General features: G+C 40.2%; 1 protein-coding gene across 1 annotated transcript in view; it reads right to left on the reverse strand.

Annotated features, from left to right (window-relative positions):
* The window catches only part of mamdc2a (MAM domain containing 2a), a 52,390-nt gene that overhangs the window by 23,673 nt on the left and 6,039 nt on the right, over positions 1-22,678 (reverse strand). Inside the window, exons 3-10 of the mRNA XM_087811551.1 lie at positions 16,237-16,487; positions 15,649-15,733; positions 15,424-15,558; positions 14,602-14,858; positions 11,554-11,647; positions 10,055-10,201; positions 7,861-8,126; positions 7,637-7,733 (exon numbers count right to left, since the gene is read on the reverse strand). Of these exons, the coding sequence (XP_087667677.1) occupies positions 7,637-7,733; positions 7,861-8,126; positions 10,055-10,201; positions 11,554-11,647; positions 14,602-14,858; positions 15,424-15,558; positions 15,649-15,733; positions 16,237-16,487 (1,332 nt within the window). The remainder of the gene's footprint in view (positions 1-7,636; positions 7,734-7,860; positions 8,127-10,054; positions 10,202-11,553; positions 11,648-14,601; positions 14,859-15,423; positions 15,559-15,648; positions 15,734-16,236; positions 16,488-22,678) is intronic.

Here is a 22,678-nt window from a genome sequence, read left to right on the forward strand (position 1 = left end):
CTGGTTCCCCTGCCCGCTTCGACATCTTCGGGCTTGGATCTGAACAGGGTGCTCGGATCCGCCTAATAATAAGATCACCGCCTCATCGTAGTCGGCCCATGACTTGGTTGGAGGACGTGGCGTGCGTTGACAAGCCTTGTACACCTCCAGTCTTCATCGGACCTCCACGGGAAGCGCACGGCAAGCCCCACAATCAGCAATCGCGTGATCAGGTCCTAGGCAGAGAAAACAGAAAACATGTGTGTCCCCCCTCCCCAGGGGGGTGTCACACGTCACATCATGCCATGATGCTTCAGGAGCGTTCTCGCTGAGTTGTAAAGGAGGAAGTGCGGCGGGATGTTTCCCACCTTTATAGCAAGTGGACTGCCCCCTGCTGGGTGGCTATTTCATTAAACTTTGCAGAGACGAGGCGGTGCCTCGGGGTAAACCAATAGCGAAGCTGTTAGAGGGCGGAGCACCAATATGAAGTAGAATTCACAGACACAGAAGGGAGCAGGTTTCAAAATAAAAACAGGAAACACCAAGAAAGACACACGAGACATAACAGTATTGATATATGTGTGGTTTTAAGGATGTATATACGATCACTTAATCACAAGAGGGTTTTTTTGTAACGGACGTGACGTTCTTTCTCTGACTTTTGAAGCAAAGATTTGAAGGGATCAAACAAGATGATTTTCTTCCATACATTTGTTACAACTGTCCTCAAACTGATCCATGTGAGTTCTGTGTAATGTGCCTCTGCCCATGAGCAAATCAGTAGAAAAATGTTGTTGGACAGATGACGAGGGACTCACACCATCAACCAAAAGTACTGACAGAAACTCTACTGGTATCAAATACACCAACTTCTTCTGCTCCGGCACCTTCTTCCAGCATTTAATCGTCTCTAACAGATCTTCGATTATTCAAAACGGAAGATATCACATGTTGAAAAATACTAAACCTGGTCAGACTCTTCTGTAAAGATGGAAACTATGGGCTGTTGCTGTTGGACGTTTTGTTTGTGGGGAGCAGAAGTTACTTCTCTTCCTCTTTTTATAACTGTAGAAAAACATGTGCAAATCAAGGATCAAGATCAAGAGTAATTAAAAAGAAACATAAAGTATACACATTAGAAATAAAGGCACTATATTAAAATCACATAATGTAATAAAATGCTATAAAGTTCTATGTTTTACTAGATAATTACAAGATTAGAATAACATATGTACAATAGACACACACAACAGTAACACATTAGTTAGTTTACTAACTGAGATTTTTACCTTCAAAGGAGCTACTGAAGTGAACTACACACATCAGGACAGACTAAATGAATCTTAAATTGAGATTTTTAATCTCATAATAATCCCTGTCATTTTACCAACACTATGGAAATGCACAACTCAATGCACATTAAACAAAGGTTTGACTGATTATTCAGAGCAAGAAATGGGGTTTGACTTCTTTTGAAGTCACTGAAGTACCTCAGCAAAAACATTAACCCGACCGGAATCTGAAACTATGACTTTATCGTCACAAACTACTGTCACTTATATACAAGCTTACACTATAATACCACAGTGATTCAGTATGACTGATCTTTCCACAGTATACATATTTTACCTAAAGATGTGTTGTCTGTATTCATCACATTGTTATTTCTTTTTAAACTTTTGAGTTTGTAGTAATCTGGTCGTGTCAGTGTGGAACTGTGAACTATTACGTAATGGATATTAATCGCTACCTCACGTTTCTTATAGATGTTCTACTTCATATTGGTGCTCCGCCCTCTAACAGCTTCGCTATTGGTTTACCCCGTGGCACCGCCTCGTCTCTGAGAAAGCTTAATGAACTCGCCAACCAGCAGGGGGCAGTCCACTTCCTATAAAGGCGGGAAACACCCGCAGCACTTCCTCCCTTAAAACTCAGCAGAAAGCTACTGACAGTGGAACGTAATGATGCGAATGAATATTGAAGAAATGTGTGTGCATGAAGTGCTAAGACTCCCTGAAGAGGGGAGACACAAATTTCTGCTTCTTTTGCCTAGGCCAAAATCACACAATGACTGATTATGTGGCCTTCCGAGTGCTTCCCACGGCTTTTGACAGTGACGGGAAGCGTTCGAGGCTTGTCGACCCACGCCGCCTCAGAGATCATGATTATGATCAAGACAGGTTAATGCAATGTTGTTTAAGAAAAACAAACAACATGGCAGTCCTGTGCAGTCCTTCCCCCACAGCGCTGTCAACAAGCACTGGCACCGTGGAGGACGTCACGTATGGCGGCGGAAAAAGGAAATGCCATGGAAGTGACGCAACATGGCGCTTTTACGCGCAAGTTTTCTCGCCGTTCTGAGACCAGGCGAGAGGAGCTATCGCCCCTTCTGGTCGATCATCTGGAGAGGTGCGTGGCGGTCGGATCTCACGAGTGATGAGCAGGTCAGGACCGCAAGCGGAGCTTGAGAATGTACTGGATGCGGTGAGTGATGCGGTGTCGACACGCGTGCGACCTGTTCTGAATTCACATCAGCTCCGGGTAAATTCTCCAGCACATTCCTCCACATCTTGGGTTTTGTCAGCTCCGGTGACTCTAAGGAGTGTTCGGGGAGCTGGGGAGACTTCTGGGGGAAAAGGGTACATGCAAGACGCATCTGAGGTAGCTCACGCGCACTTGCGCGTTTTTCCCACAGAGCCAGATTTTATGTATGAGAGTGGGGGGTTCTAGTGAATTCAGCTCGAGTACATGCTCTGTTGATTCAAGAGATAGAGAAGCTTGTGTGATGCCCTTTCGTATACGGCCCACTCTGGGACGGTCACGGGGGCGGGCCGGAGGACAACCCAAAGTTCGTCAGAACCGCAGCCCTGACGGAACATTATTCGGCTTGGAGTCGCCTGGTTTTACTTCATTCCAGATGGCAGAGGGAAGTAATCAGGCGGGGCTATGCGCTCCAACTTTCCCCGTCAACCCCTGAGTTTTTCAGGGATTCTCTAGACACGAAAAATGATCCCGTCTAAGAAACGAGGTCTACTCTTTTACTCCCGGTACTTCCTTGTCCCAAAGAAGACCGGGGGTTGGAGGCCCATACTGGACCTCAGCTATTTGAACAAATTCATTGCTACCTGCCCGTTTCGCATGTTGACAGTCAAGAAATTTCAGGTGTAAGTCCAGGAGATTGGATGACATCTATCGACCTGACTGACGCGTACTTTCACATCGAAAGTATTTGCTTTTTGCCCTCGAGAATCGTGTGTTTCAATACATCCGACTCCTGTTCGGCTACTCTCTGGCACCCAGGACCTTTACCAAGTGTGTGGAGGCGGCACTGGAGCCATTAAGAGTGAGTGGGGTGAGGTTCTTGACCTATCTGGACGACTGGTTGATCCTTGTCAGGTCAGAGGCAGAAAGTTACACTCACACACAGAAGGTGTTGAGCCATATTGCCACCCTGGGGTTCACGGTGAACCTCAGCAAGAGCGCTCTGACTCCAGTTCAACAGTTAGTTTACCTGGGGGTACTGTTGAACACAAAGGAGGGATACGCGCGCCTCCCGGACGTGCGTATCCAGCCCATTCTCCGACTGACAACACAGCTGCTGGAAGCTCGGCGTCATGTGAGCTTCAGAGATGGTTTGGTCGTCTCAAGCTAGACCTCAAGCGGGAACTGGGTCGAAAAGTGTGCCTTCCCGCTCGGGTTTTGCAGGCCATCCAGTTTTTGGAGAGTTCCATTGGGTTGCGTCCTTCTTTACACTCAGGTATTCACAGACGCTTCTCTGACAGGTTGGGGAGGCACCTTGGGTCAGGCCAATGCTAGCGGGGTAGACCAGTGTACAGTCACATAAACTGGCTAGAATTAAAGGCAATTTACAACGTCCTGCTTCACCTCTCTCCCCAACTGTCACTACGCTTACGTAAATCGCCAAGGTAGAGTCAGATCCCCAGCCCTTCTGAGTGTGGCAAAGAAGATTTGGCTGTGAGCAGACCGTCACCTGCTTTTTCTCAGAGCTCTGCATGTACCGGGCGAGCTGAATGCAGTAGCGGACAGACTGTCGAGGGGGGACGTCCAGGACGAATGGGGTCTGTCCGAGGCAGTGGAGAGCCGAAATATGGTCTCGGTTCGGTCACCCGGTGGCAGACCTCTTCGCCAGCAAGGAGAGCTTCAGATGTCCTCTCGGGTTCTCCCTCAGGGCATCGGATTGCCCCCCACTAGGCGTGGACACTTTAGCCCAATCGAGTTGGCCGGCCGGACTACTGTTCGCCTTCCCTCCTCTGTGGCTCCTCCTCCCCTTAGTTCGGAGGACGAGGCGGCAGGGGCTGAGGTTAATACTGGTAGCACCAGACTCCCCGGGAGCGCTCTGGTTCCCAGAGCTGGTGCGCAGGGCGATCAGGGACCCGTGGGCCATCCCTTGGGCCCCTGCTGCCCTGGGCTGGCCTTTTAATGTGTGGCTCCTGCACGGGTCGAGCTGAGCGGGACTGAGGGTGCTTTGGCTCGCGTTAGTGGGATCAGTTGGTACTGGACTCTCTCACAGTCGAGCCTCTTGACCAAGTCCCACTGGATATTGAAGACATATTCTAAATTACTTTTACCCTATATGTGCATTCATTGATGAGTTGAATGTATGTCCTCTTTTGTGTATTCAATTGTTAAACATTGATAATGTCATCTCTTGTTCAAGATCTTAAACATCTTCCTGTATTCTGTCTGCCAGGCAGCAGGGCTCAAAAGGTTTGGGGTCAAAGGTCAGGGCTCAGGTGCTCTGGCCATTTGTGTCTTAACTTTTATGGACCATGGTGCCATTGCTTAAAAGTGCTGACTGTGAAAATAACATATGTATTGGGAAAGGAAGGATGTAGCCGTCCTTGTTTAGACAAGGACGTTCCCGACTCTTAAAGTATCAAGACACAGAATTTATGGTCCACGAACCTGGTTTGAGATAACAGGTGTGAAGGAAGTCTGGAGATTCTTTGTTTAGGTTAGTGAGTAGGTCAAACAACATCTGTTGTTCATTATGGAGTCAGATTTGGGGAACTTACTTAACTATTCTGGGAGTGTCTTGAGTGTCTTGAGGGCTATAAAATAAGGGACAACCTAAAGATTAGTTGCCACTCTCTGGAAGGATCTGGGGGGGTGAGCCAGGATGTCTGACAGAGACTGGACCAAGCGCTGGAACTTCTGGTCCAATTTCAATAATTTGCATTTCTTTGTCAAACTGTTATATTTGAGGTCTTGTACGACCTACTTTTGCAATCATACTTTACTAATAATAAATTGACTGTTTTAATTCTAAAATGTTACTCTTCCTTGGATCAAACAAATGCGCAGAACTCATTAGACAGGAAAGAGATTAGAGTTTGTTTCAATATCCTGTCTTCAAGGTATCACTCTTTCTGGCACTAACAACCACAAAGAGAGCAAGTGAGCTTTGTGCTCTGTCCTCTAGCCCTTAGTGTCTTCCTTTGGCATCGAGGAGTCTTCGGTGTCATTGCGTCCTAACCCAGCGTTCCGCATGAAGATTCTAAGTCATCACACTGCGGGCCTTCATCCGCCGCCCCACTCGGACCCGGGTCAGGAACGTCTTCACCTGTTGTGTCCAGTGAGGGCTTTGGCCTGTAACTTGCGGGCGGGTGGCGGTGTTTAGGCGCTCTGATGCCCTATTCATCTGCCACAGTAGATGCTGACGGGGTGAGGCGATCTCCTCCCAGAGGTTTTCTCATTGGGTGAGATCGGCCATTCTCCGGGCCTACCAAGCAGCGGGTGGATCTGCTCCTAGCGGACTGAGGGCACATTCCACCCGTGGTGTGACAGCCTCAGTGGCTCTTTTGCGGGTGTGGCAGCAGAGGACATCTGCTCAGCTGCTTCTTGGGCGTCCACGTCAACCTTTGCTAAGGCCTAGCTCCTCGACATGACGGCGGGATCAGTAGCTCATACGGTTTTGAGTGCTGCTGTGCCCCCCTCGAGGCCCACGGCTCCACTAGACTTGGATCCTTGGCCGGCGGGGCCCTAGCAATGCTGCTTCAGGAGCGGTGTCCAGCTGGGGGTACATTCATCCTGTCAGGCTTCGCCTTGGGTTTAAACCAATAGCGAAGCTGTTAGAAATGGAGCACCAATATGAAGTAGAACCCCTGAGTTATCTATCATAATGTCAGGTTCTACGAATTGGTGCAAAGCCCTCTAACCTCGTCGCCCAGCAGCCGCCCTTCTCGCTGAGTTTTCAGTTGGAGGTAGTGCGGCGGGTGTTTCCCGCCTTCATAGGAAGTGGACTGCCCCCTGCAGGGTGGCGAGTTCATTAAGCTTCCTCAGAGACGAGGCGGTGCCTCGAGGTAAACCAATAGCGAAGCTGTTAGAGGGCTTTGCACCAATTTGTAGAACCTAAGATTATGATAGATAACTCAGGGGTTATGTCTCCTGTGTCTTTCCCGGTGTTTCCTGATTTTATTTTGAAACCTGCTCCCTTCTGTGTCTGGGTGAGTTTCTTTTCCGGTCCCTCCCCCTGCTGATTGTTATTGTCTCCACCTGGTCTTGTGTTCTCCATGACAATAGATAACATAACTATTTTGACTCAAGCTTCAAAACTACTTTAGAACCACTTACTTGTCCAGCTTCATCAACATCAAGGCAGCATCTTCATTAATCCCTCCTCGTCTCTGAACTTGACTTGTACTTGAACTCTTGACTGTGCTTTCATAGGTTATACTCCCTTTTTCTTTTGTCTTTAAACAAACCTTTTTCCTTTTTTTGGAGCAGCTTCTGCCTTCACAGCGTAATAGCGGGTTTATCCCTTAGACCTCTTTACTTGGACCGGCAGCGGAAATGGGGAAGAAACGTATGTCGTAAAAAAAAGTCCTTCGTTTGTAGCTTTTTAGTGTGGCAGGTGGTAACCACTCTCCTCGAACATTTATAGTGGCAGTGGAAGTGGCACAGACCACCTCAAGCCATGGTAGAAGAGTCATTCAACTAGTAATAGGTCAATGTATCATCACAAAAGTTATGAAAATATTTTATGAAGGTGTCATTGTTATCCAGTTTTTCTTTAATTCAAAAATGTTATTACTTTTAAACTGCTTCTGCAGTTTAACCCAGCGCGAAGTTGTCATTTTTCCTGGCCGGCTTTGTATGATATCAGATCATTTAATAACAAGGGTTTACCATCAAGGACTTTCTGAAAGTGAGAGTTTTTCATGTGATATAATCGATATGTCACTAATCAGTTAGCATCTATAATGTGTTGTGCAACATTACAAACTAATGACAATCCTATTTGTTGAAAAAAATACTCACATTTATGCCCTGTGTTTCTCACCTGCTAAGCCATCGATCATACCGCTGTTTCAACTGTGCCTTAGCACCCCCTAGTTTGTAAGGGCTATCTGGCTCTCCATCTTACCCATTAACCAAACGGATAATTTGGACAATACTCCGTCTCACAGGCACAAAAAAACTAGAGGGGTAGGGCTGGGACAGACTCTTAGACTTCTTTTGCAAAACCTTAAACACATTCTCAGTCACAATGTGCATTTACCAATGAGAATATCTTATGTTGCAAACATTGGAAGCAAATTGTGAACTCCAACACAGCTGTCATCTTTTACACACAACTCAAAAATACATAAGTCGATTGGATATAATTAAAATGTATTATTGTTATTTTTATTACCTGCAGTGACGTGACAGTCTCCCAGGCTTACTGTGATGTCATCGATCGCAACCAGGCCACAGTCCCAGAAGTAATTACAGATGCTGGCAAAAATGATCTATTACAGATAGAAAACAGAATGCAGAGGAATAAAGAGACAAGCAGACTTCATATATTCTATTGTTAGCATTATATAAATATTTTGGAATTACATTTATTGTCAATGGATCTGTCCAATCCTTTACCTTAGACATCATTGGCTTTGTGTATGTAATGTCCACTTGTGTCCAGACAGCTCTTGAGGTGTCTGTCAGACTCCACAATTGACCCAGATTCACATTGTTCTCATCATAGATATAAACCACCAGGTTATTTTCAACTTTTCTAAATCCATGAAGCAGATAAAAGAACTTCAGGCAGTATTTGTGGTTCCCCGGTAAATATGGACCATGGAGGCGTCCCACATATCCAGGCATGGAAGCAAAGTGTGTGTTGGCCAACAGGAAACATCCTTTAACAAGAACAACCAAAACAATATCTTAGTGAACACAATGGCAATTATATTATGTACATGCTCAGCCCTTGCTATTAGTTTATCCCTTAAGGTTTCTGCCTTTTCACCTGAACAAATGTGATCTACTCTGAAAAACTAGAAGGAAGCGTTTGCCCCCCCGACCATACAAGCCCTCTGCTCCCGCCACTCATCTCCCCTTTTCCACTCAGTCACCTTGAATTAACAGATTCTTCTCAAGCGATTATTTCACCATCTGGTGTGCTATGAACCAAAAGACATGCATCTCCTGCACAGCCATTCTGGTTGAATTTGATCTCCATGGCTCCTACTTCTTCTGCGTGGGTCAGCAGCACCTTCAGGAGGTTGACATCTTCCTTTCTAAGGAAAAGCTAGGCAAGCAGGAGCTGCTTATGAATGCTAATCCTGCTCATCCACCACCTCTCATACAAACTCATCCTCAGGAAGAGGGGAGGTTTTCCGCTGGTAGCAGCTACTGCTATGGCAGCTAGCTCCACTCGGACGGCTAACACCATGAAGGGCTCATCGACTCACTAGTTTTCCGATCATGAGTTAGAGGAACCCGAATCTCTGTTTGAGGAAATTCTAGCTACTACATCAGAAGCAGAGTTTGTCAAGAGAGGTCAGAATGTTGATATATATGGACAGAAGGACCTTCTCTGCAAGAGGTGCAGGATTAAGCTGCACTAATCAACTTCAATTTTGAAAGTTTATGCATCAAGCTGGCACGTTTAAAGCTTGATGCTAGAAAAGACAACTAAAACCATCTTCACGTCCAGTATCCGATGTCCTGCAAGAGTTACAGGACAAAGCCTGTGCTGCATCCACACTGGCTGTTTTTGCTTCATTGGTTGGACATGGATATTGACAAGAAAATGACAGATTCAAGTTGTCTTACAACCAGGAGTTTGGTAAATTGCTTTTTTTCTAGGTGCTGGTAGGATAAGACTTCCTACTCATCAGGTGGTCCCACAGTGGGACCAGTGGGTCCGGCTGAAGGTCCCGTCGAGCCTTTGGACAAAAATGCTTCCTTACTAGCCCTCCTTTTGTCAAAAGTATAAACAAAATGGGTAGGTTACATTTGTGAAATTGCTGTGGACCCCGACTGGCTCTCTTTTGCTGAAGCGGAATAATCTGTAAAATTAATCCAATTCCCTCTAACAAAAAAATTAATCCAAGCATTCAACAAATATAATTTAACAGTATATTTAACAAGTAGTCCAAACTTATTATTAATTTCATGTAAAAAGAAACACTAATGGCAGCGAATTAATAACAATGAATGCGTATTATTCTCCTTGTTCAGATAGAAAACTAGATACTTTAAAAAATAGGGAAAAACTATAAATAATCTGTCAAATCTACCAATTCATCATAATCCTGTAAAATTCAAAATGATGAGTGTGAGACTTAACCTGGTGAATCCTTCTTTTTCAATGTTTAAGAGTGATGTAACCCGCCGATTTAGCTTGATTGACTCAAGCACATTTCTGACTATTTTGGTCACTATTTACCGAATTCATAATCAGAGACAATGCCAATTTGGGCAAATTATGTTATCGATACCTTTTGCAACGTGGGTTCTTAAAATAAGAGTCCCCAGGTAGACAGTGTTGACACAACCAAAATTAGGAACAGAATGTGAATGCATCAATGCAAATATTGTTTATAAGTGTAAAAGATTCTACAAGCATATAAAATCACTGTTCATGATTATTTTCAGCTATTTCCAGTTGATTTTTCAGCTGATTATTTTCTTCTAACAAAGAATAATAAATTATAATCATTATAATTATTAATAATTATTATTAAATAAAAAAACACAGCCATGTAAGCGATGGGTCAGCAGGACAGCGCCCTCTATAGGCCAGCCACTACTGCCACCACATTATTGTCTGGAGACTCACCTAATCCTGTTGTGTGGTCACCAATTTCATAGAAGCTTGGTTTGACTGTGTATCTGCTCCACACTTTATTCCTCACTTCCTCCTGGTAGTATAGGCACATTCCATTTTCGAAGTCACAGCTCGCTATAGATGGGTCAACTTTTGGTTCTGTAAAAATTGAAAATTAAAATTATAGTTAAAGGCAAACATGGATGTGCTCAATGACCATAGTTTGATTTTTTATTGAATAAAAATAAACAAACATAATGATATATTTGCATACTTTAACTTAATATTGTACATTGAACATTTTAAAGTGAAGTAGTTTACTGGGGTCAAGCTATCATGCTTTCGAATTTCACCGGTCAACTGAGCTGCTCTTAGAACTGATGTGTCCCTTCTCGCTAAACATTACTGTAATATCCCCAACCGCGTGCAAAAGCATGTGACAAACCACTGGTTTTAAAATAAGAGCACCACAGCGCAACTTTCTGTGTGCCTTTTAATCCTTCATTATCACGGTCATATTCGGTACTGTAAAATAAACATTTGTACTTTATCGATTAATAAAACCTTTTTTTGTGGTGATCATTATTTTGTGATAAAAGTTCAGGTTGTTTGAAAAGTTAAGGTTTCACATGTCAACATAACAGGTTTGGGGGATTATAAATCAATAAATCTTCAGAGTTCCAATTAATGACTACTATGGATGTATTATAGAGGATGTATACTACTAGAAAATAAGGTATTAAAACATTTGAAAATAGAGATTTATAGATATTAGGATTTTAATATTAATATTTTGTAGCTGTTTCACATGTCAAACATGACAGGTATGAGGGATTATAAATCAATAAATCTCCAGCATTCCAATCAATGACTACCATGGATGTATTATTGAGGATGTATACTACTATAATATAAAGTATCACAATATTTGAAAATAGAAATTTAGAGATATTAAGATTTAAATATTCATGTTGGCCTATAACTCAAAAAAAGGAACAGATTACAGAAAATAATACCGACCTTTCGCGACATGACAGTGAGTAGAAAATGAGTGAAGTTTGAAATTTGGGTGAACTATCCCATTAAAGCTCATTGTTAAACATTGTTGTTCCAAACCCTTTTAAGGCAGTGTCTAAAACTGTTGAACTCAAAATGACAAAGTAATGCAGGATAATGATAAGCCTTTTTTGTCTGATGTGGGGAACTGTGTTCATTATATGCATACCAGTCTTCTATGCAGTGATTAAAATTCATTTTTAAGCTTTTTTTTCAATTAATATGCCAAAACATTAATTAAGAGAATAACCATATATTATATTTGTATTTTTATGAATGGTGCAGGAGGTGGTACGCACTTGTATTTTTCTCTTTGCACAGTTGTTTGGTGTAAATATATCTAGTTTGAAGTAACAATTTGCAGTTTACTTGACTGGCTCATTCATATTACTAGTATAAAATTATCAACTTATTCCGGACAATCCTTAAAACAGACAAACATTGTTCTCTCTCACCTGTGGCAGTATGACAGAATTTGGGTGAAAACGTTACGTCATCTATGGCTACATATCCCCCTTTGGCACTGTTGAACGCCACTTCAAACACCACCTGGTAAACGGATGCAAGAAATCACCTGAGCTTTGCCCTGAAGCTATACAAACATCAGACCCTGCACCAAGGGCTTATTTAAACAACCGTTTGGCAAACGGTATTGTTACATAATTGTCTTTTCAGCTACTTGTAAATGGAAGCACCTGGAACAAAAATCATATTTACCATTTTTAAAATAAGTGGAGGAGTACAAGGAGACTTTTTTTGCATTTTGGGGGTTGCATTCGAGTAGTTTTATACACAAACTAGCAAAAGGAAAGGCTCAAAGTGATGGGCTTACACGGGCCACAAGACTAGCTCTCGCAGAGGGGACAGCTCTACATCTTCATCCCCTGGGGAAGCAGCAGGCAAGGACAGGGTGTTCCTTGGCTGCTTTAGACCTTCGGTGCTGACTAGCTTAACCATAAGAGCATGTTTTCTGTCCCAGTCTTAAAAGAATTGCCAATGTTATGGAAAGCCTCCTGTATCATTCCTGTCACAAAGAAGAACAAGCCCAACGAGTTAAACAATTACAGGCCTTGGCTCACACTTTACGGTTAATAAGACAATTAAATTTTATTTCTATTTTTATTGAAAGTGTCAAGGGCAGATATGATCAAGAGTTCAGGGAGCTGATGTAGGGCTTGTCGAATTTCAACCAGAACCACCCCAAGAACAAACATGGTAAAACCCTGGAGCTGGTAGTGGACTTTTGCAGGCTTTAATACTCTCCACCTGCAACGGTAAACATCAAGGTTTCGGATATTGAGGGGGACATCATGGAACACAACAACTGGATTGAACTGATAACATTGGTGCTCTCTTTAGGAAGGGCCAGCTCAAACTGTTCCAGTTGAGGTTCTATGGGGTCCAGGGAATGCTCCTGAGGACCTTTTATGACTGTGTAGTGGCATCAGAAAGGTAGTCTCCTGGTCAGGGAGCATCACAAGAGGAGAACATACTCTTTACTAGGCTGCTCTCTGGACTCAGTGTATAAGGTGGGAAACAGGGGAACTTTGATTGAGCTGTCCATGGTGACCAACCACTCCCACTCCCTTTTAGGGGGTTGGTTTTATAATTTATATAATATAATGTTTAATTATGATTTATGATGTTATGACAATGACAATTTTCTTTGTGCCCCAGGTTGTTTTAAGGTTGTGCGGCTTGCAGAGAATTTATTGTGAAAACGTTGTTGAGACCTGAAGAGTTAAGCTGAGTTGTCCCTCAATCTTGAACAGGCCGTGACGAGTAGAACGAAAGGGTGTTTTGAACATAGCGACTCGCCGCATGGTTATCGTCGATGAGGTATGCAAGAGCCAACCAGGGGCGACATAGCTCAGATGGTAGAGTGGTTGCCTGCAGTCCAAAAGGTTGCAGGTTCAATCCCAGCTCCTGAGCAAGACACTTCACCCTGATTGCTCCTGATGGTGAACTTGGCGCAAGTGTGCATGCCTACTCACATCAGTATGTGTGAATTTCCCCTCGCGGGACTAATAAGGGATTCTAAAAAATAAAAATAAAAAAAATAAAAAAAATGGCCCTCCTGCAGTGCATTCAACTGGCTCACTTCTATAGCAGATACTGCACATGAGGTAAAGGAGATCCACAGAGGCTGCCCTCCTCAGGATGACGTGTGCATATGCTCTCCTGGTGGAGCATCTGGGACGCTGCTTGGCTGAAACATCGACCGTCAGTGGTGAGTTTTTTCCATATTTTGCCTGAGCTCTTCAGGAGTTTGTTCGGAGGTTCGGTCAAGCCGGACCTCTTGGAAACAGAAATCAGGCATGATGTGGCACAGCAGGTGTCGGTTCAGGCGCCCGTAAAACTGTCGAAGATGCAGCAGCTGTGGGTGAGTGATCTTTTTTGTGACTGGACAGTCCTTATCATCAACACCTTCCTCCTCCTTCTTCTATAAAATAAACCTTGATGAGTGGGTTTTACTCCCTGCACTACCTTGGACCAAAGAACACCGGAGGATGGAGGCCCATATTGTACCTCAGCTATTTGAACAAGTTCATAGCTGCCTATCTGTTTCGGAGGTTGGAGGTCAAAAAACTGCTGATAGGTGTATGTCAAAGAGACTGGATGACAACAATTGACCTGTCCAGACACGTACTTTCACATATCTATAGTCAGGGGACATGGGAAGTACCTGTGTGTGGAGGCAGCACTGGAGCCAATGAGTTTGGGTGAGGATCTTGACCTATCTGGATACTAGCAAGGTTAGAAGCAAAGAGTCACACTCACACACACAGAGGGTGTTGAGCCTCATTGCCACCTTGGGGTTCCTGGTGAACCTCAGCAAAAGCGATCTGACTCCAGTTCAGCAATTGGTGTACCTTGGGGTGCTACTGAACACTGTACAGACACATGTATCCAGCCCATTCTTCAACTGACACATCAAATGTAGAATAGAATACCATATCCTGGTCTCCAAAAGGCCAGCAGGCATAACGTTTAATTATGCTTTAAAGGGTTCTTGACACAATGTTAGAACTAAATTTAAACCCAAAATGTGTAAAACATGTATATTTCTTTTCATGTCTATTTACAGAGACATACTGACACAACGCAATACACCATCCGTGCACATACAAAATCAGTCGTTGTAGGTGCTGTTCATTGTGGGAATACATAGGGGTATAGGGTTTGATTGGTTGTAGTGTGTTACTGCATTGTCCTTGACATCAAATATGATGCTACACAAGCAGAAACAGAAAGAGTTGATTGAATAGAATATTTTTGTTGGCATGAATGCAAAATAACAGATTAATGGGAAGTTACTAATGAAAGATTATTGTAGCAATCAAATGCAGTTGTTAACATTCATTTGTTGTTGCTGTTGCAGAATTTGGGAGCACGACAGGCACATATTACTATTTTGTTTAGGGAGTCGATGAAGGTTCCCACATGCCAAACAACACCTCACATAAAAAAAAGGTAAAAGAAACCATCTCCCCAAGACTAACCTCTATATGTTGTGGTGCCTTGAGATCAATGCCAGCCAGTGTCCAACCCTTGGTGGTGTACTGCTCAGGCCTCCAGACCTCCTCATAGTGGCCAAACTGATCTCTAGTGAAAACAGTGAAGATGTTCCCGAGTTCTTGGTCTCGTAGGTAGTAGAAAGACAGACATCCCTCCATAGGAACGTTGGTCATAGGTAACGTTAGCTTTGCCACCTCTTGGAATTGTTTGACGAATAAAGATTCCACATACATGAAGTTTCCTGTAGTATATGATTAAAGTTAACACTCTTGTGGGGAAATCTTAAAGTGTGATTCTGACTTTATTAAGAACTTGGTTGTTTGAGAAGGCACATACTTCTAAAAAAAAGATTTTACCCAAATATTAGGCCCTAAGACAAGCCTGCTGAAAAAGTTTCAAAGAAGAACCTGGGGACGCAGAGTTCATACCAAAGTTTGGGGAAACATAATTTTTTTTTTCAATTGTCATGGACAGCAGGGTTGCAGTTCACAGAAGAAGACTCAAGCAAACAGTATGATCCTTGATCCTCTTGTTTTGGGCAAGTGACCATAATTTACAATATGAACCGTCTATTACTCTACATATAGCTCTGTGTTTATACTGTCTGCCATTTAACATTATTGTATGTATAATTATTTTATCTATTTTTTTGTTTGTTCTGTACTGTCTTGTTACTGCTTTTACTTTATTTAATGTATCAATCCAGGAATGGGAAATTACATTCAAACAAACCTTGCTAGAAAAATGATTGCCAGACTATTATTAAATTATTGCCATACTGTTGTAGGTCATGGTCTTTTGGTTACCTCTTTGGACGCTGCTTTGTATGTGATTATCCAGCAGGTTGAATATGGGCTCCTTCATCCCTCCGACATACCAGTTGACATTGGGGTTCCAACTGTTACTGTACCCACACAGGTGATGTTCTTCAAAGTTGCACTCTAGTTTCCATAAAGATTTACAATTATCATCACATTGTACAGTTTAATAAAGAAAAACATGATTTGATGTGTTAATATTAGATCACTGACCGATACAGTATCCAGCAACGATGTGAACCCCAAATAAGGAAACACTGCTCCTGTTGTCATTTTCTGTTTTACCTTCCAACAAAATCTGAAAGAAAAACAGTCTTTACCCATTACTTCTTTAATGCCACATAAAAAGAGTAGGAACTAATTAAGTATGCTACAACGGATGCTATTGATACATGTGAAAAAACTAACCAACCAATATATCAAACATTAGAATGACAATTCAGAAGTTAACTTTTTAAGATTAAAACTGGATTCTTAACTATTAAAACATAACTAAATGAACTGATATCTTATAGCCTGATTCATGAATACAGTCTGATGATTGTACTTTTCATTTTTTTTTACTTGATACTATGTATCAAATTATGATAGTATCAACCTGACCATTTTTCTCTAGGTAAATCTGATATTGTAACAATCATATGCATCCATCCACCATTCACTTGTTTTCCAAGGGGGTGACACGTAGCTGGAGCCTACGTATATCAGTTAATTGGGGCTTGAGGTGGAGGGACCACCTGTACAGGTCACCAGCCTTTCCTGGGGCAAACACATCCACAAATACTTTGCATGCAGTCATACCTGAAAAGGCTCAGTTGTGTTGGGTAGGTCCACACTACCAATCAGCCAGCTGTCAGAGACTTTGAAAGACTTCCAAAGTGTGTAATCAAAGCTATCCAGAAGGGGTCTATGGCGCAATTGCAAGGAGCCTCCGCCACTAATCTGGTACACCAGCCTTACACAGCTCCATCCATGATTCTCCAGAACTGGACTAATGACGACAGCCTTATTCTTGTGTGGTGAAGAAGATGACTGAACACTTATTACATGTCCTAGGGAAAAATGAAAATATATATTTTTAGAATTACAATAGGTGTGAATTAAAGTATGTATTGATGTTTGAAGGCTCTGCAAAAATGTGACGATAAAGTGACAGATTTGGTGCTGATGACAACAACATGTTACAATTATTGTTAAAACCCCAAAGTTTTTTTGTAACTTTCTCCCAAGAAAGACACAGAAAATTATTTAAATTAAATATTCCAGGAGAAAAAAGGGTTTTTGACCTTGAAGTTCAATTTAGTTGGACAAGGATATACATAAAGCCTTCATATCAATGTGGTGTGTGCTTGGATCAGATACATTTCAAAGAGAAAACTTATTAACTTTATTAAAGTTTTAACAAACATTTTTAAGCACAAGTTTGGCAAACTCTAACTCTCATCTGACAAAATTATATTTTATGTACGTATATAGCAAACTAAATCTCAACAGTAAATTAATTCACATCAATAAGGGATATCCCTCATTAAACTATCGGTTATACCAATAAAAATAGCGTGCAAGCTTAAATGTTTAACAAGAAACATGCAGCATGTATTTACTCTCCCCAAACTGTAACTATAAATATTCTGTAATCATATTTTAAAATCCCGCAGCACATTTCACAAGCTATCGTTACATTCTGCAAGCAGTCAACATGTTTTACAATCTCTTATCACTTTCTACAATCTTTTAACACATTATGCAAACCTTTATCACAATCTACAATCTTGCATCACATTCTGAAATCTCTATCACATTCAATAATCCTTTTATAAAATTCTACAATCTCTTATCACATTCTATAATCTTCTATCACATTTTACAATCTTTCAACACATTCAACAATCTCTATAACATTCAACAATCTTTTTTTATCATATTCTGCAATACTTTCTCACAATCTACATTCTTTCATCACATTATAAATTATTTAATAACATTCTACAATCTCTCATCAAGTTCTACAAACTCTCATTGCATTCTGCAATCTTTCTTCACGTTGTACGATCTTTCATCACATTTTACAATCTCTCATGAGATTCTACAATCTCTCATCACATTCTAAAATCTTTCTTCACATTGTACGATCTTTCATAACATTTAACAATCTCTTATCACATTCTACAATCTCTCATCACATTCTACAATCGCTCATCCCATTCTACAATCGCTCATCCCATTCTACAATCTCACATTCTACAATCTCTTATCACATTTTACAAAATCTTGTCACATTCTTCAATATCTCATCACAAAATGAAATCTCTTATCACATTTAACAAACGCTTGACACATTCTACAATCTTCTATGACATTCTTCAATCTTTCATCACATTCTACAATCTTTCCTCATATTCTACAATCTCTCATCCCATTCTACAAACTATTGTCACATTCTACATTAATTTATTACATTCTACAATCTCTCATCACATTATTTATTCTCTCATCACATTCTTCAATCACTTATCACATTCTACTTTATTTTATCACATTCTACAATGCCTCATCACATTCTACAATTTCTCATCACATTCTACAATCTCTCAACGAATTCTGCAATCTCTCATCACGTTCTACAATCTCTCATCACATTCTACAATCTCTCAACCATTCTACAATCTCTCATCTCATTCTATAAACCCTCATCCCATCCTACAATCTCTCATCCCATTCTACAATCTCTCAACACATTCTACAATCTCACATTCTACAATCTCTCATAACATTCTTCAATCTCTCATCCCATTCTACAATCTCTCATCACATTTAACAAACCCTCATCCCATTCTACAATCTCTTATCCCATTCTACAATATCTCATCACATTCTACAATATTTTAAAACATTCTACAATCTCTCACCACATTCTAAAATATCTAATCCCATTTTACAATCTCTATACACATTTTAAAATCTCCCAACACATTCTAGAATCTCTCATCACATTCTACAATCTCTCATTACATTCTACAATCTCTCATCACAATCTACAATCTCTCATCCCATTCTACAATCTCTCAACACATTCTACAATCTCACATTCTACAATCTCTCATCCCATTCTACAATCTCTCATCACATTTAACAAACACTTGTCACATTCTTCAATATCTCATCACAAAATAAAATCTCTTATCGCATTTAACAAACACTTGACACATTCTACAATCTTCTATGACATTCTACAATCTGTCCTCATATTCTACAATCTCTCATCACATTCTTCAATCACTTATCACATTCTACTTTATTTTATCACATTCTACAATGCCTCATCACATTCTACACTTTCTCATCACATTCTACAATCTCTCAACGCATTCTACAATCTCTCATCACGTTCTACAATCTCTCATCACATTCTACAATCTCTCAACCATTCTACAACCTCTCATCTCATTCTATAAACCCTCATCCCATTCTACAATCTCTCATCCCATTCTACAATCTCTCAACACATTCTACAATCTCTCATAACATTCTTCAATCTCTCATCCCATTCTACAATCTCTCATCACATTTAACAAACCCTCATCCCATTCTACAATCTCTTATCCCATTCTACAGTATCTCATCACATTCTACAATATTTTAAAACATTCTACAATCCCTCACCACATTCTAAAATATCTAATCCCATTTTACAATCTCTAATCACATTTTAAAATCTCCCAACACATTCTAGAATCTCTCATCACATTCTAGAATCTCTCATCACATTCTACAATCTCTCATTACATTCTGCAATCTCTCATCACAATCTACAATCTCTCATCAAATTCTACAATGCCTCATCACATTCTACAATTTCTCATCACATTCTACAATCTCTCAACGAATTCTGCAATCTCTCATCATGTTCTACAATCTCTCATCACATTCTACAATCTCTCAACCATTCTACAATCTCTCATCTCATTCTATAAACCCTCATCCCATCCTACAATCTCTCATCCCATTCTACAATCTCTCAACACATTCAACAATCTCACATTCTACAATCTCTCAAAACATTCTTCAATCTCTCATCCCATTCTACAATCTCTCATCACATTTAACAAACACTTGTCACATTCTTCGATATCTCATCACAAAATAAAATCTCATCACATTCAACAATCTCTCATCCTATACTACAATCTCTCATCACATTTAAAAAACGCTTGACACATTCTACAATCTTCTATGACGTTCTTCAATCTTTCATCACATTCTACAATCTATCCTAATATTCTACAATCTCTCATCCCATTCTATAAACTATTGTCACATTCTACATTAATTTATTACATTCTACAATCTCTCATCACATTATTTATTCTCTCATCCCATTCTTCAATCACTTATCACATTCTACTTTATTTTATCACATTCTACAATGTCTCATCACATTCTACAATCTCTCATCACATTCTACAATCTCTCATCATATTTAACAAACAATCTCAGCCATCAGAATATTAAAGGGTTGAATTTAATAAAGGTTTAGTTTGTTATATTTTAATTTCAATTTTTAAATATTTTTCAATTCTAGCTTAAGCCCTATTTGCACAGAATAAGTATTACCTGGGGACCTCGGTGCTTTGTAAATTAACCCCCTCCTCTGCGTTATTTTAAGTGCATTCGCACGGGATAAGCGATGTCTGTAAAAAATCATTTTTACTGACATTACCTAGAGATACAGATATACATTCTTGTTTAGACAAACTCTACACATGCTCAGAAACATGTTTTACTTTTACTTTTAAGCTCAAGGTGAGCCTAAAAAACAAGTTAATATTATTGTTTATTTTATTGGTCGAGTTTCTGCGTATGCAGCGAATTTTACTAATGTGTATGAGAAACTTATAACATTGTTTTGTATGTTTATTCATTCAAGTTCATTTTTTTAAAAAGCATTTGTTATACGATGCTTTGCAAATTGTTTTAAGAGTGAGTGGAACGGGATATTACTTTAGAGAAAATTGCTCCACTGCTCAGATGCTGCAGCAGAACAGAGAAAGAGATACATGTGTGCCGTCGTTCCTGCTTTTTGCATAATGTCATCTGATAAAAACTCACTTTTCACTACAAGTGAAAGTAATATAATGGAAATGGATTTTGCCTGTTTCCCAGTGTTTACGGATGGTCATCTCTGCCACTCCTGGACCAATCTGATTATTCCCAACTTGATGCTCCATTTTCCCAATCAAACAAAATAATAAAGCACTTTTAACCTTTGATTTGCTGGCCAGCATAAACAATAATACATGTTTTCTCTATTTAAAGATAATTTATATTTTAAGCCAAGGAAAACCTCCTTGGCTTAAAATGTAAATTCTCTTTTTCTTTTTGTTTTTTTTGGATTTCCATTTGTTTTACCATTATGACCAAACGTTTGTGTTGTTGTTTGGAATAAGAGACAACACATATTTTATTTTATGAGTGTGAGGTGAATGAATGTCCCTCTGTCCATTATATTGTTTTCTTAATTAACCTGACCAGTAGTACACTGCTATCAACTCTATCATGAATGAGACTCATTGAGTGTATGTTTGAAGCAGAAGAGTTTTCCTTTTTTTTTTTGTATAAATGAAACCAAATGTTTTTACAAGTGGGGCACTTTAATCAGCTGACTCATGTCTAAGAACAGAGAGGGACTTATAAATAGATTTTTTTTATAGACAGCAAACCTGAAGTGCTTCTGAACAGTGATCCTTTTTTGGTAATAAAAAAAAGAGCAAAGTGGAATTTGTGTGGTTGCAAGAAACCATCCACATATGTCTGTCCCACTTCATGAGTCATACTAGCTGTAAGACTGCTTTAATAAACACTACCAGTTAAACAGTCTGTCAACTTCAACTATCAATATTTCACAATTAGTTTGAATGAAATAGATGAATGTGATTCTGAATTTTTAGCTATTAATATAACTGTCAATTCAATTTTTAACTTTTTTATTAGTGCCCAAACATGACACATTTAAACTGTAAACTAAAAAGTTACATGATTATAAGTTAGGGTGGAACAGGTAAATTACTCTGAAAAGCTTGATTGTCATTTGATTATTGTGTTTACACAAGGTATGCTCCCCTCTGACGTCTGAGCATAATATTTAGAACACTAATCATCCTCTAAAACCACATTTCCATAACCAAATTTCTTCTGGGTTACTGTTTTGGGTACAGTTTGCACAAATCAAACTAACATTGCCATAGCAACCAAACAGCAACAGGACTCTGTTCTCAATGTATTTTGAATCTTTTTTATGTAACTGTAGGAGTGGCTAGACATATGTATGAGATTGAATTGTAGGAATAAAAAATGGAACTGAAGAAAATTAGAATTTCATTAATGGAAAGTCAGTTGGCATACTACCAGCAGCCCTGGCAACTCAAACTTTGCTAACAGAAAAAGGAGGGAGCTACTTAGGGACTCTTTGTGGCTATCATAAACATAGCTGTGCAGTCAGTGGAAAGTGGAAGAATGGACAACGAGTATTACGAGTATTTCCACATTTGGTTTACAACAGCTAAAACATTTACTGAGGATGGAGCCATTCGCACAGAATTGACAAAACCGAAATTAATATGGCTCTATTCATATTAAATGATATGACAATAAAACATCAATCGTTTGTTTTAATCAACAAATGAATACTTGGTTTTGTGCACTGGGGGCATTTCTTTTCTTTTTTTTCATTTTTTAGTTTTTTGTCTCGACAAAGGTTGTCGTTTGCAGGCAATCTGGCTCATGACCGACTGATTTCTTTCAGGGATCATTGTGTTTTTCCTATAGCCTATCAAAATGTAAGCATATTCTGGCCAACATGGTCCAGTGAAACCGTAGAAGTGTCTGTGTTAACAGGGCTCAAGGCTCTCCTCTGTAGGGAAGGCCAGAGTCACTCATTGTGCCTGAGAGATTAAATCACTATCTGTGCCACCGTCCACAGGCCGCTCCTGCTTTTGCTCCTGCTACCGCCCCCAGCTTTACGTGCTGCCATTACTCTTGAGCCTTCTATCTATTTACCAGATCATTGCAGTAAATGGATGAGAATGAAAATAAAGACAGTTTATCTATCTACCTATATTTCGGAATCATGTTTTTACAAAAAACTAACTTTTTCATGATAAATGAGTTTCATGTTACATGATATTAGGATTTGTAAGGATTGTGTCTGAACCTCGAATACATTTATTATAAAAACAGAACCGTT

This window comes from Callionymus lyra, chromosome 1 (genome assembly GCF_982586985.1).
Source record: "Callionymus lyra chromosome 1, fCalLyr1.hap1.1, whole genome shotgun sequence".
Lineage (NCBI taxonomy): Eukaryota > Metazoa > Chordata > Actinopteri > Syngnathiformes > Callionymidae > Callionymus > Callionymus lyra.